Consider the following 11526-nt stretch of genomic DNA (forward strand, 5'->3'; position numbering starts at 1 on the left):
GGGTTTACGCCATTCTCCTGCCTCAGCCTCCGGAGTAGCTGGGACTACAGGCGCCCGCTACCTCACCCGGCTAGTTTTTTGTGTTTTTTTTAGTAGAGACGGGGTTTCACCGTGTTAGCCAGGATGGTCTTGATCTCCTGACCTCGTGATCCACCCGCCTCGGCCTCCCAAAGTGCTGGGATTACAGGCTTGAGCCACCGCGCCCGGCCTTGAGTGAACTTTTTAAAGGCAATGCTGGTACAGCCGGGACCATTATCAGTTTTAAGCTTAATGGGGCAGCCCATAACTGAGAAACAGAAAAGAATGTGTCATTTAACATGAGCAGTACTTTCTCCTGTTTGGCACATGGCCCAGATGAAATGGGGAAAGGTGTCAACTGTTACATGTATGAAAGAAAGTCTCCCAAAAGCTGGCAAGTGGGTTATGTCCATGTGCCATAGTGCGTTGGGGGAAAGGCCTCGAAGAGTAACTCCCGAAGGAAGTGGCTGTAAAATTAACCCTTGGCAAGAGGAACAGTGCCATACTATGGTTTTTGCCTGTTCATGTGAGGGGGAGCTAGCTTCTGAGTCCTGCAGCATTGGCATGAGTTAGGCCTTGAAAATTTTGCATGTCCGTGAAAATGGATGTGACTAAAGCATAGGCTCTGGCATTTACAGCTGAAAGATGTCCTGGAAGAGATGTATAGGCTCGAATATGAGTAATGTTAAAGGGAGCAGAGCACGCTCTGATTATTGTCTGAAATCTTTAAAAAAGTGAAAGTAAACTTTCATCAGGCAAAAACTTAACGCCATTTCTATGTTGCGTGCAACATGCATGATGTATGCAGAATCGGAAACAATGTTGACAGGCCCAGGAAAATCCTCAAGGACAGCCATAACAATGATAAGTTTAGCTTGCTATACAGAAATAGGTCTTGTGTTAAGAACATGTTCCGTGTTCCTGTGGCCCTGTGTACGCAGCACGGCCATTAGAGAAAGCGTCAGTAAAAACAGTAACGACTCCAGTTAATATATTAGGTAAAATCCAGGAAGTGAGTTTCAGGAACTGGAATAATTTTACGTTACTGTAATGATTGTCAGTTATATTAGGGAAACTGTCCAAATTTACTTGCCAAGTAACACAATTTGTAAAAGCTTGTTGGACTTCTTGACGGTTTAAGGGAACAATAATTTTTTGAGATTCCTGTCCCAAAAGTCGTAACAGACAGGAGCAGCCTTGTCCAATAAGGGTAGAAATTTGGTCAAGGTAAACAGTAAGTGTCCTTAGAGAGGTATGGGGAAGAAAACACCATTCAATTAAATCGTGTTCCTGAATGATAAATCCTGTTGAAGAGTGTTCAGTGGGAAAAATTAAAATAGTAAAAGGTAATTTGGGATTGAATCTGGTGACCTGAGATGTTGAACTGTTTGTTCAGTGAACCATAACTCAGACTCAGCCTCAGGTATGAGAAACCTTTTACTGTGTAAATCTGGATATCCACGTAATGTGGCAAAAAGGTTAGACATAGCATATGTAGGGATGCCCAAAGAAGGGCGAATCCAATTAATATCCCCAAGTAATTTTTGAAAGTCATTTAAGGTTTTTAAGGAGTCTCTCTGAAGCTAAACTTTTTGTGGTTTAATCACCTTGTCTTCCAACTGCATGCCCAAATATTGAAAAGGAAAAGAAGTTTGAATTTTTTTCTGGTGCAATAGTCAAATCTGCTTCTGAAATGACCTGCTGAATGACAGAAAAGCAGGAAATCAAAACAACACACGGAGGCCGTGCAGAGGATATTGTCTATATAGTGAATGATGTAACATTGGGGAAACTGATCCCTGACAGGTTGAAGCACGCGCCCCACAAAATACTGACAAATAGTGGGACCATTAAGCATGCCCTCTCATAGGACTTTCCAATGGTAGCGTGCAGCTGGAGCAACATTGTTGAGGGAAGGGACGATAAAAGCAAATTTTTCAAAGTCCTGAGAGGCCAGTGGAATGTTAAAAAAGCAATCTTTAAGATCTGTGATAATTAGAGGCCAGTACTCAGGGAGCATAGAGGGGGAGGTTAAGCCAGGTTGTAAAGTCCCCGTAGATTGAAGTACAGCATTAACTGCCCTGAGATCAGTGAGCATTTTCCATTTACCAGACTTCTTTTGGATAACAAAGACAGGTGAATTCCATGGAGAGAAAGATTCCTCAGTGTGACCCAATTCTAACTGTTCTATGACTAAATTATGGAGAGCCTCCAGCCTAGTTTTTGGGAGCGGCCACTGATCCACCCAAACCAGTTTCTGAGTTTTCCAAGTTAAAGGGATGGGATCTGGAGACTTGACAGTGACCACTTCTAAAAAGAATAACCAAGCCTTTTTGAGTTGAATTTATAGGAAGGTTGAATAGCCTCAGTAATACCTTGAGCCGATTTTCCCAGACCAGTGCCTTGAACAAATCCCATTTTTGTCATAATGTTTTACTTTGCTCACTGTAGGTAGCATGCATAAATGAAATTTGTGCACCCCATTGTAAAAGATCTCTTCTCCAGAGATTAACTGGAATAGGTGTAATTAGAGGGCAAATAGTACCAGTCTGTCCCTCCGGGCCAGTAAAATGTAAAATAGTGGAACTTTCATAAACCTCAGTGGCCTGACCAACTCCCACCAATCCGGTGGATGCACATTCTTTGGGCCAGTGACAAGGCCATTGATGTAAAGCAATAATGGAGACATCAGCACCCATGTCAATCATGCCCATGAATCTCTTTCCCTGTATATGTACAGAACAAACAGGTCAGGTGTCAGAAATTTTGTTAGCCCAGTATGCCACTTTACCCTGATGATCCGTACTCCCCAAACCTCCAGTTCTTTTATGAGAACTGGATCCGAGTGGAATGTATGGCAGAAGAAGTTGAGCAATTTGATCTGCCAAACCTTGCCAAGAAACTGAAGAACTAATGATAGTGTATTTCCCCAGAGTAATCAGAGTCAATTACACCAGTATGTACCTGAACACCTTTTAAATTTAAGCTTGAGTGACCAAGCAATAAACCAATAGAGCCAAGTGGCAAGGGCCCAAAAACACCCATGGGAACAGCGATTGGTGACTCTCCAGGCAAAAGGAAAATGTCCCTAATATAGCAGAGATCTACTGCAGCAGATCCTATAGTGGCGGGGGACAAGCATTGAACTGAGATCCTTGTTGGGGTTGTGACATCTGTGCTTGTGGGACAAATGGTTGTAGTGGAAACTGTGGTTGGATTGATTGGTTGGGCTGGGAGTGTACCCATCTGGCTGGAAGGCCAAGGCTGGGAGTTGGGGAATGCCCCATTGTTTGGAAGGGCCTGGGGCTGACCCCTCTCCCCATTTCCCTGGTTTTGAAGTGGCTGTAAAGGGTTGCCATCAATGTCGAATTTCGAGTGGCAGTGAGCTGCCCAGTGATTGCCTTTATGGCATCTTGGGCATGGTGTGAATGGTGGGACTTGCTGTTGTACGGCCTTTTGGGGTTGGTGTTGTACTGGGTGGTGGTCTGAATGCCGAGGACATTTTTTTCTGGTATGTCCAGATTGGCCACAGTGAAAACAATTACCAGGAAATTGTCCAGGCATTCTAATGCTGGCCATAGCCTGAACCATGGCCATAGCAGTATGTAAAGTTCCTCCAACACAGTCACATGCTTTAATATTAGATGTGATTAAATCACTTCGTGGTGGGATTTTACCTTTTACAGAACGAACAGTAGCCTGACAGTCTGGATTTGCTTGTTAATAAGCCATGAGTTCCACAACCAAACATTGGCCATTTCCATCAGGAATAGCCTTTTCTACTGCATCCTGAAGACAGGCAATGAAGTCAGGGTATGGTTCATTTTGCATTTATCTAATGGTTGTAAAGGATGGACATCTAGTGCCATCATCCTGAATCTTATCCCAAGCATCCAGGCAGCATTTTCAGAGTTGCTCATTGACTTCATCATTCAATATAGTTTGGTTTCTAATTGCAGCCCACTACCCCATTCCCAGTAACTGGTCAGTTGTGACATTGACGGGAGGATTAGAGCCCTGATTAAGGTGGACGCGATCCTGGACAGCATCAGCCCACCGTGTCCCAAATTGTAAATATTGAGATTTAGATAAGACAGATTTTGCTAGAATTTCCCAGTCATAAGGCACCAAACATTTATCTTCCGCTAAGGATTTTAAGGTGGAATGGATGAACGGGGAATTAGTACCATATTGTTTAACCGACTTTGAAATCTTCAAGGAATTTGAAAGAAAAACTTTCCCAAGTAGCAGGTCATAAGTGGACCCCACCAGGGTGTAAAGGATCAGGTTGCACCACAGCCCGAACAGCAGGTATGGCAGGAACTGGCTGTGCTGCAACAGCGAGCCCTTGTTGCACCAGCTGAGGAGCCTGATCATTGAGCTGCGGGTGTGGAGGAGCAGCGGGATCAGCCGCCTGCTGACCTTGGTCAGCAGGCTGTGACTGATCCTGCGCAGCTGGAGCAGGGGCGGCTGGAACAGGAGTGGCTGGAACAGGGGCGGCAGGCATAGGAGATTGTAGAATAAAAGGAAACTGCCATGCCTTGGGATCCCCATCTTTCCTTGCCTGAGAAATGACCCTCATAAGAGGGGTGTCATTCTCAGGAATGTATGTAACCTGTTGCTTATGGGTAGCAACAGCAGTTGTGACAGGACCAGAAGCAGAAAATAAATTGGAGTTTTGAATAGAGAAGAAGTTGAGAGCCTTTAAGCCAAGCTGATGCACAGTTGCCTGCTTTGCAGGTCTTTCAGGGGCCTGAACTCCAGGCTGTTGCATGGACTGCAGGACCTGAATTCCAGACTGGTGCACGGACAGCAGGTCAGACTTCTGTGGAGCCTGATGCATAGGAGGAAAGGCAGATATAGTGTTGAGGGCCTCATTACCAGGCCGAACAGGGATAGAGTTGAGAACCTTATAACCAGGCAAAACAGATGGATGGTTGAGAGCCCTACAGCAGGACTGAGACAGTACGGGAGGTTCCAGCTGCAATGGCTGCTGATAGTACATTTCAGAGGGATTTTTTGGATCTAGGGTAAGGAGATCTTTCATAAGGTCCTCATAAAGCAATATTGGGGGCGTGGTAGGCAGAGTAGGCTGTGGTGTATTTGGTGGTGCCAAAGGAATATCAGAGTGGAGGTCCATTTCTAAAATGACAGCCTCAAGTTGTGCAGTGTCCTCTGGAGAGAGTACTGAGGATTTCCTCAACCTCTTTGGAGGAGAGGAAAGGTAGAGTACCCTCCATTCCTTCCTCCTGTGGCTGCAGTGATTCTAAGATGGAGTGAACCGAGGACCAAACTGTCCAAATGGCCGGCGGGATAACATGTCCCCTTCTATGAGCAATTTTAAACTATCAGCCCACCTCTTCCCAATCTTTAAGTTCTAGAGTTCCCTCAGTTGGAAACCAAGGGCAAATGAGATCGACAACCTCAAGGAGTTCAATTAGCTTGTCAGAGGAAATTGAAATTCCTCCTTCTTTAAGAAGGGTTTTTATGAAGTTTAAATAGGCTGAGTACTTAGTACTGGCTTGTCCCATGGTGTCCCTGAGATACTCTGAGTGCCCAAGCTTACCACCAAGCTTAATGACCACAATCCTCAGCAATCTGTCATTGAAAGTCCTCCGCTGGGTCCCATGCTCAAAGTGCAACTTCACACAGTGAATTCATGTTGGAGCACCAGATGTAGGGTCCAGCCCTACAGGGCTTTGCGGGTGTTCTCCCCATGTGCAGAGATGATAGATTGTAAGAAATAAAGACACAAGGCAAAGAGATAAAGAGAAAACAGCTGGGTCTAAGGGACCACTACCACCAAGACACGGAGACCGGCAGTGGCCCCAAATGGCTGGGCATGCTGATATTTATTGCATACAAGACAAGGGGGCAGGGTAAGGAGGGTGAGCCATCCAGGTGATTGATAAGGTCAAGCAAGCCACATGATCATGAGACAGGTGGCCCTTCCCTTTTAGGTCACCAGAGTAGAGAGGGAAGGCAGCATACGTCAGCGTTTTCTTTTATGCAGTTATAAGAAAGATCAAAGACTTTAAGACTTTCACTATTTCTTTTACTGCTGTCTACTAAGAACTTTAAAGAGGAACCAGGAGTATGGGAGGAACATGGAAGTGGACGAGGAGCATGACCATTGAAGCACAGCATCATAGGGAGGGGTTTATGCCTCTGGATAACTTTGGGCAGACCTGGATAATATCCAGCCTCCCACAAGAAGCTGGTGGAGCAGAGTGTGTCCTGACTCCTCCAAGGAAAGGAGATGCCCTTTCACCGTCTGCTAAGTAAAGGGTGCCTTCCCAGGCACTGGCATTACCGCTTGACCAAGGGGCCCTCAAGTAGCCCTTATGCGGGCATGACAGAGGGTTCACCTCTTGCCTTCTAGGTCACTTCTCACAATGTCCCTTCAGCACTTGACCATATACCCGCCGGTTATTCCTTAGTTATATTAGTAATATGACAAAAAGTAGTATTAAAAGCTAATGATTAATAATGTTTATACTAATGATTAATAATGTCCATGATCATCTGTATATCTAATTTGTATTATAACTATTCTTCTAATTATTTTCTTAATTATACTGCAACAGTTTGTGCATTTAGTCTCTTGCCTCGACACCTGGGTAATCCTTCGCCTACACTTCTTTTAGAAATACATGTTTTATAGTGCCTTCAAGCTTTCTCTTTTATTACTAATATTTTACCTTGTTTTATTTTTATTACAGAAAAGGGGATATTAAAATATCCTACTGTAATTATATTGCTCTCTATGTGTTTATTTCTGTCAATATTTGCTTTATATGTTTGAAAGCCAAATGTGACACACACGCACACACACACACACATACACAGAGACAAATTTGTTATGTTTCCAGTAAATGAATCTATTCTTGTTTAATTTCCTTCTTTGTCTCCTTGTAGATTTGACTTAGAATACATTTTTTAAAATATGACAGTTTTTGACTTATAGCTCATGTAATAATATTATTTTGATCTCTTCTGCTCTCATTTGGTTAATATCTGCATAGAATGTTTATGTCCATCTTGCCACTTTCAGTCTTTTTTTTTTTTTTTTTTTTTTTGAGATGGAATCTTGCTCTGTCGCCCAGGCTGGAGTGCAGTGGCCAGATCTTGGCTCACTACAAGCTCCGCCTCCCGGCGTTTATGCCATTCTCCTGCCTCAGCCTCCTGAGTAGATGGGACTACAGGCGCCCGCCACCTCGCCCGGCTAGTTTTTTTGTATTTTTTAGTAGAGACGGGGTTTCACCGTGTTCGCCAGGATGGTCTCGATCTCCTGACCTCGTGATCCACCCGTCTCGGCCTCCCAAAGTGCTGGGATTACAGGCTTGAGCCACCGCGCCCAACCCCCCACTTTCAGTCTTTTTTTGTCATTAGATCTCAGCTGACACTTGCATGAAAACAAGTTGGATTTTGGTTTTTAAAATTTTTTAGTAAATCCTTTTATTGCAAATATGTCCCTTGATTGGAAAGCTAATTGTATATATATATGTATTTAAATAATTTTTCTGAAACAGAAAATCTTAATAATTTTTTGTTTTATTTGATTCTTGTATTTTTGTCCCTCATTTTCTCTCTTTCTTTCCTCTTTTGTGTCCGTTTCATTTTTGTGTTAATGTGCTTTTACTTATTCTGTTTTGTGTATCTAAACATATATTCTTTGTGTTACCTTGGGGTTACACAAAACTTCTAAAAGATATAAGGATATATTTTAATCTAGTAAAAAATGAACTTTAGTTGAATACAAAAATTCTTCCTCAATTTTTTATTTCTATATTCCCTAGAATTTTTTAAAATGTTGTGGAATAATTTACAATGTTTTTTGCACAATTATAACAATGGTAAGATGTTCATTTTTGTGAATGTGCAGAAAATAATGTATTTGTATATGATTATGTGTTATTTTCTTTTTTTTCTTTTTTTTTTTTTTTGAGACGGAGTCTCGCTCTGTCACCCAGGCTGGAGTGCAGTGGCGCGATCTTGGCTCACTGCAGGCTCCACCTCCCGGGTTTACGCCATTCTCCTGCCTCAGCCTCCCAAGTAGCTGGGACTACAGGCGCCCGGCTAGCTTTTTTTATTCTTTAGTAGAGATAGGGTTTCACCGTGATAGCCAGGATGGTCTTGATCTCCTGACCTCGTGATCCACCTGTCTCGGCCTCCCAAAGTGCTGGGATTACAGGCTTGAGCCACCACGCCCGGCGTTATTTTCTTTTTCTTTTTCTTTTTTTGAGATGGACTCTCGTTCTGTCACCTAGGATAGAGTACAGTGGTACAATCTTGGCTCACTGCAACCTCTGCCTCCCTGATTCAAGTGATTTTCCTTCCTCATCCTCCTGAGTAGCTGGAATTATAGGTGTACACCACCACACCTGGCTAATTTTTGTATTTTTAGTGGAGACGGGGTTTTGCCATGTTGGCCAGGCTGGTCTTGAACTTCTGACCTCACGTAATCCGTCTCGGCCTCCCAAAGTGCTGGGATTACAGGTGTGAGTTATCACACCTGGCCTGTGTTATTTTCTTGATTCATGTTGTTTCAGTGGAAGAAACTGCTTTCGATGTCGTTTATACATAGGGCACATGCAGTGCCAATATGCCTTTTCAGATTTGGTTACTTTGGAAGGTTGTTTCTTTTATTTTTGTCAGGAAAGATTTACTGATGGTATTATTCTGAGTTGATAGCTAGTTTTTCAGGACTTTGACTATATCACGCAGTTTTCTTCTGACCTGCAAAATTTTTTTGACAATTCACCAGTTGTCTGAAAGACTATGCTTGTAAATGATACAGAACTTTTTTCTTGCAGTCTTCAAGATTCTCTTGTCTGTGACTTTTAAAAATGTGCTTATATATGTGTTTGCTATAAATATTTTGTGTGTATCCTAGTTTGTTTGTTGAGCTTCTTCATTTTTAGTTTTTTTCTTACTTGTAGAATTTTTTAGTTGTAATTTCTTTCTTTTCTTTTCTTTCTTTTTTTGAGATGGAGTCTCGCTCTGTAGCCCAGGCTGGAGTGCAGTGGCACGATCTTGTCTCACTGCAACTTCCGCCTCCCGATTTCAAGCAGTTCTCTGCCTCAGCCTCCCGAGTATCTGGGATTACAGGTGCCTGCCACCATGCCTGGCTAATTTTTGTATTTTTAGTAGAGACGGGGTTTCACCATCTTGGCCAGGCTGGTGTTGAATTCCTGACCTTGTGATCCACTCACCTTAGTCTCCCAAAGTGCTGGGATTATAGACATGAGCCACCACACCCAGCCTTTAGTTATTATTTCTTTTTGTATTTTTTACCTCCACAATTTGTTTTTTTTTTTGATATTTTAATACTTTTTGTTAACTTCATTTTTCTATTTTTCTATGGTTGTCTGTGTTTTTATTTCACTCATTGAGTATTCAATTTATTTTCAATTTTTAAAATTAAAATATACATCTTTTTTATAATTTCTTTCTGAACATTTTATAATATTCTTGATGGGACTGTAGTGACCTATTTTGTATACATTGTAATCTTCGAGATTTGGACATTAATAAAAGTTTCCTGTCACAATATTTATAGTGTAGCTTTGTTCTGGCATAGTCTGAAAACAGTTGTCTTGGTTAGTGATTCTGGGAGTCCGTCAAACACGTTCTTATGACGTGTCTTCCCTGAATTTAGTGTTTACTTTCTAGTTAAAGGAGTTTATTCATGTTTCTTCTCTATAGTCATCACTTGCTACACCTGTTCCCTGTCTGCGGCACTGCAGTCTCTCTACTGCTGTAACATTTACCTTTAGTCTCAGTAGACTCAAAGTGTCATTCCAAAGTATATGACCAGTTCTTTTAGCACTTTATGTCATTGAAGACAGAAAAAAGTGTCTGGAAAAGCCCCTAGAAGACAGAGATAAAGATGTATGTGCCAGTATTTTACTTGTCTTTTAAACAAGAATTCAGGAGCTTACAATTTACTTGTAAAGGCTCTTTGGTATATTGTGGACCTGGAAGAGCTGTTTGGGGTAGATGTAACAAACTTTTCTCTTCATCATATGAGGCTCTTTGCATTGTGCTTACCTGGGGCACTGCACATACTTAACTCATTTGTAAATTTTCCACAAATGTATTTTGGTCTGTATGTTTTTGTTACATTTATATGTCTATGAAGTAATTATGGCTTGTGGCATTTTGCTATGCCATCTTGCTTATGTAGTTTGTATAATTTTATAGCTTAGAGTTGTTAAGGATATCCATCTGAGTCCAGTAAGTGAAGCAATTTTTTTTTTTCCTTCAGTTGTGTGTTCTCATTTTGCCCAAGACCTATGGCCACAGCAGGGCATAAAAGATTCTTTCCAAAAAGTAATACTGAAAAGATATGGAAAATATGAACATGACAATTTACAATTAAGGAAAGGCTGTGAAAGTGTGGATGAGTGTAAGATGCGCCAACGAGGTTATGATGAACTTAACCAATGTTTGACAAAAACCCCAAGCAAAATATTTCAGTGTGATAATTATGTGAAAGTCTTTCATAAATTTTCAAGTTCAAATAGCCATAAGACAAGACATACTGGAAATAATTCTTTCAAATGTAAAGAATGTGGCAAATTATTTAGCATGCTTTCACACCTAACTCAACATGAAAGACATCATACTAGTGTGAATTGTTACAAATGTGAAGAATGTGGCAAAGCCTGCAACTGGTCCTCAGCCCTTACTCGACATAAGAGAATTCATACTGGAGAGAAACCCTACAAATGTGAAGAATGTGGCAAAACTTTTACTCTGTCCTCAAGCCTTATTCAACATAAGAGAATTCATACTGGAGAGAAACCCTACAAATGTGAAGAATGTGGCAAAACTTTTACTCTGTCCTCAAGCCTTATTCAACATAAGAGAATTCATAGTGGAGAGAAACCCTACAAATGTAAACAATGTGGCAACACCTTTACCGGGTCCTCATACTTTGCTACACATAAGAGAGTTCATACTGGAGAGAAACCCTACAAATGTGAAGAATGTGGCAAAGCCTTCAGTCAGTCCTCACACCTTACTAGACATAAGGTAATTCACACTGGAGAGAAACCCTACAAATGTGAAGAATGTGGCAAAACCTTTAACCAATACACATAAGATAATTCATACTGGAGAAACTTTACAAATGTAAACAATGTGGCAAAGGATTTAGCCAATCCTCAACCCTTACTAAACATATGATAATTCATACTAAAAGGAAACCTTACAAATATGAAGAATGTGGCAAAGCTTTTAACTAGTATTCAATCCTTAGTAAACATAAGATAATTCATACTAGAGAAAAACCCTACAAATGTGAAGAATGTGGCAAAGACTTTAACAAGTCCTTAATTTTTAACAGATATAATCTAATTCATACTAAAGAAGTACCATAAAGCTTAAAGATGTGACAATGCTTTTTACCAAATGTCAAACTTGCCTTAACATAAATAATGCTGGTGAGAACTCCTAGAAATATGTTGTCTCACTTGATTGTAGGTAAGATACTTTATACTG

General features: G+C 41.3%; 1 protein-coding gene across 1 annotated transcript in view; it reads left to right on the forward strand.

Moving 5' to 3' along the window:
- Window positions 1–11127, forward strand: part of LOC111524814 (zinc finger protein 723-like) — a 38227-nt gene extending 27100 nt beyond the window's left edge. Inside the window, exons 5-6 of the mRNA XM_031934721.1 lie at window positions 10289–10885; window positions 10970–11127. Of these exons, the coding sequence (XP_031790581.1) occupies window positions 10289–10885; window positions 10970–11127 (755 nt within the window). The remainder of the gene's footprint in view (window positions 1–10288; window positions 10886–10969) is intronic.
- The last annotated feature ends 399 nt before the right edge of the window (window positions 11128–11526 follow it).

Source organism: Piliocolobus tephrosceles, chromosome 21 (genome assembly GCF_002776525.5).
Source record: "Piliocolobus tephrosceles isolate RC106 chromosome 21, ASM277652v3, whole genome shotgun sequence".
In the NCBI taxonomy this organism is placed as follows: domain Eukaryota; kingdom Metazoa; phylum Chordata; class Mammalia; order Primates; family Cercopithecidae; genus Piliocolobus; species Piliocolobus tephrosceles.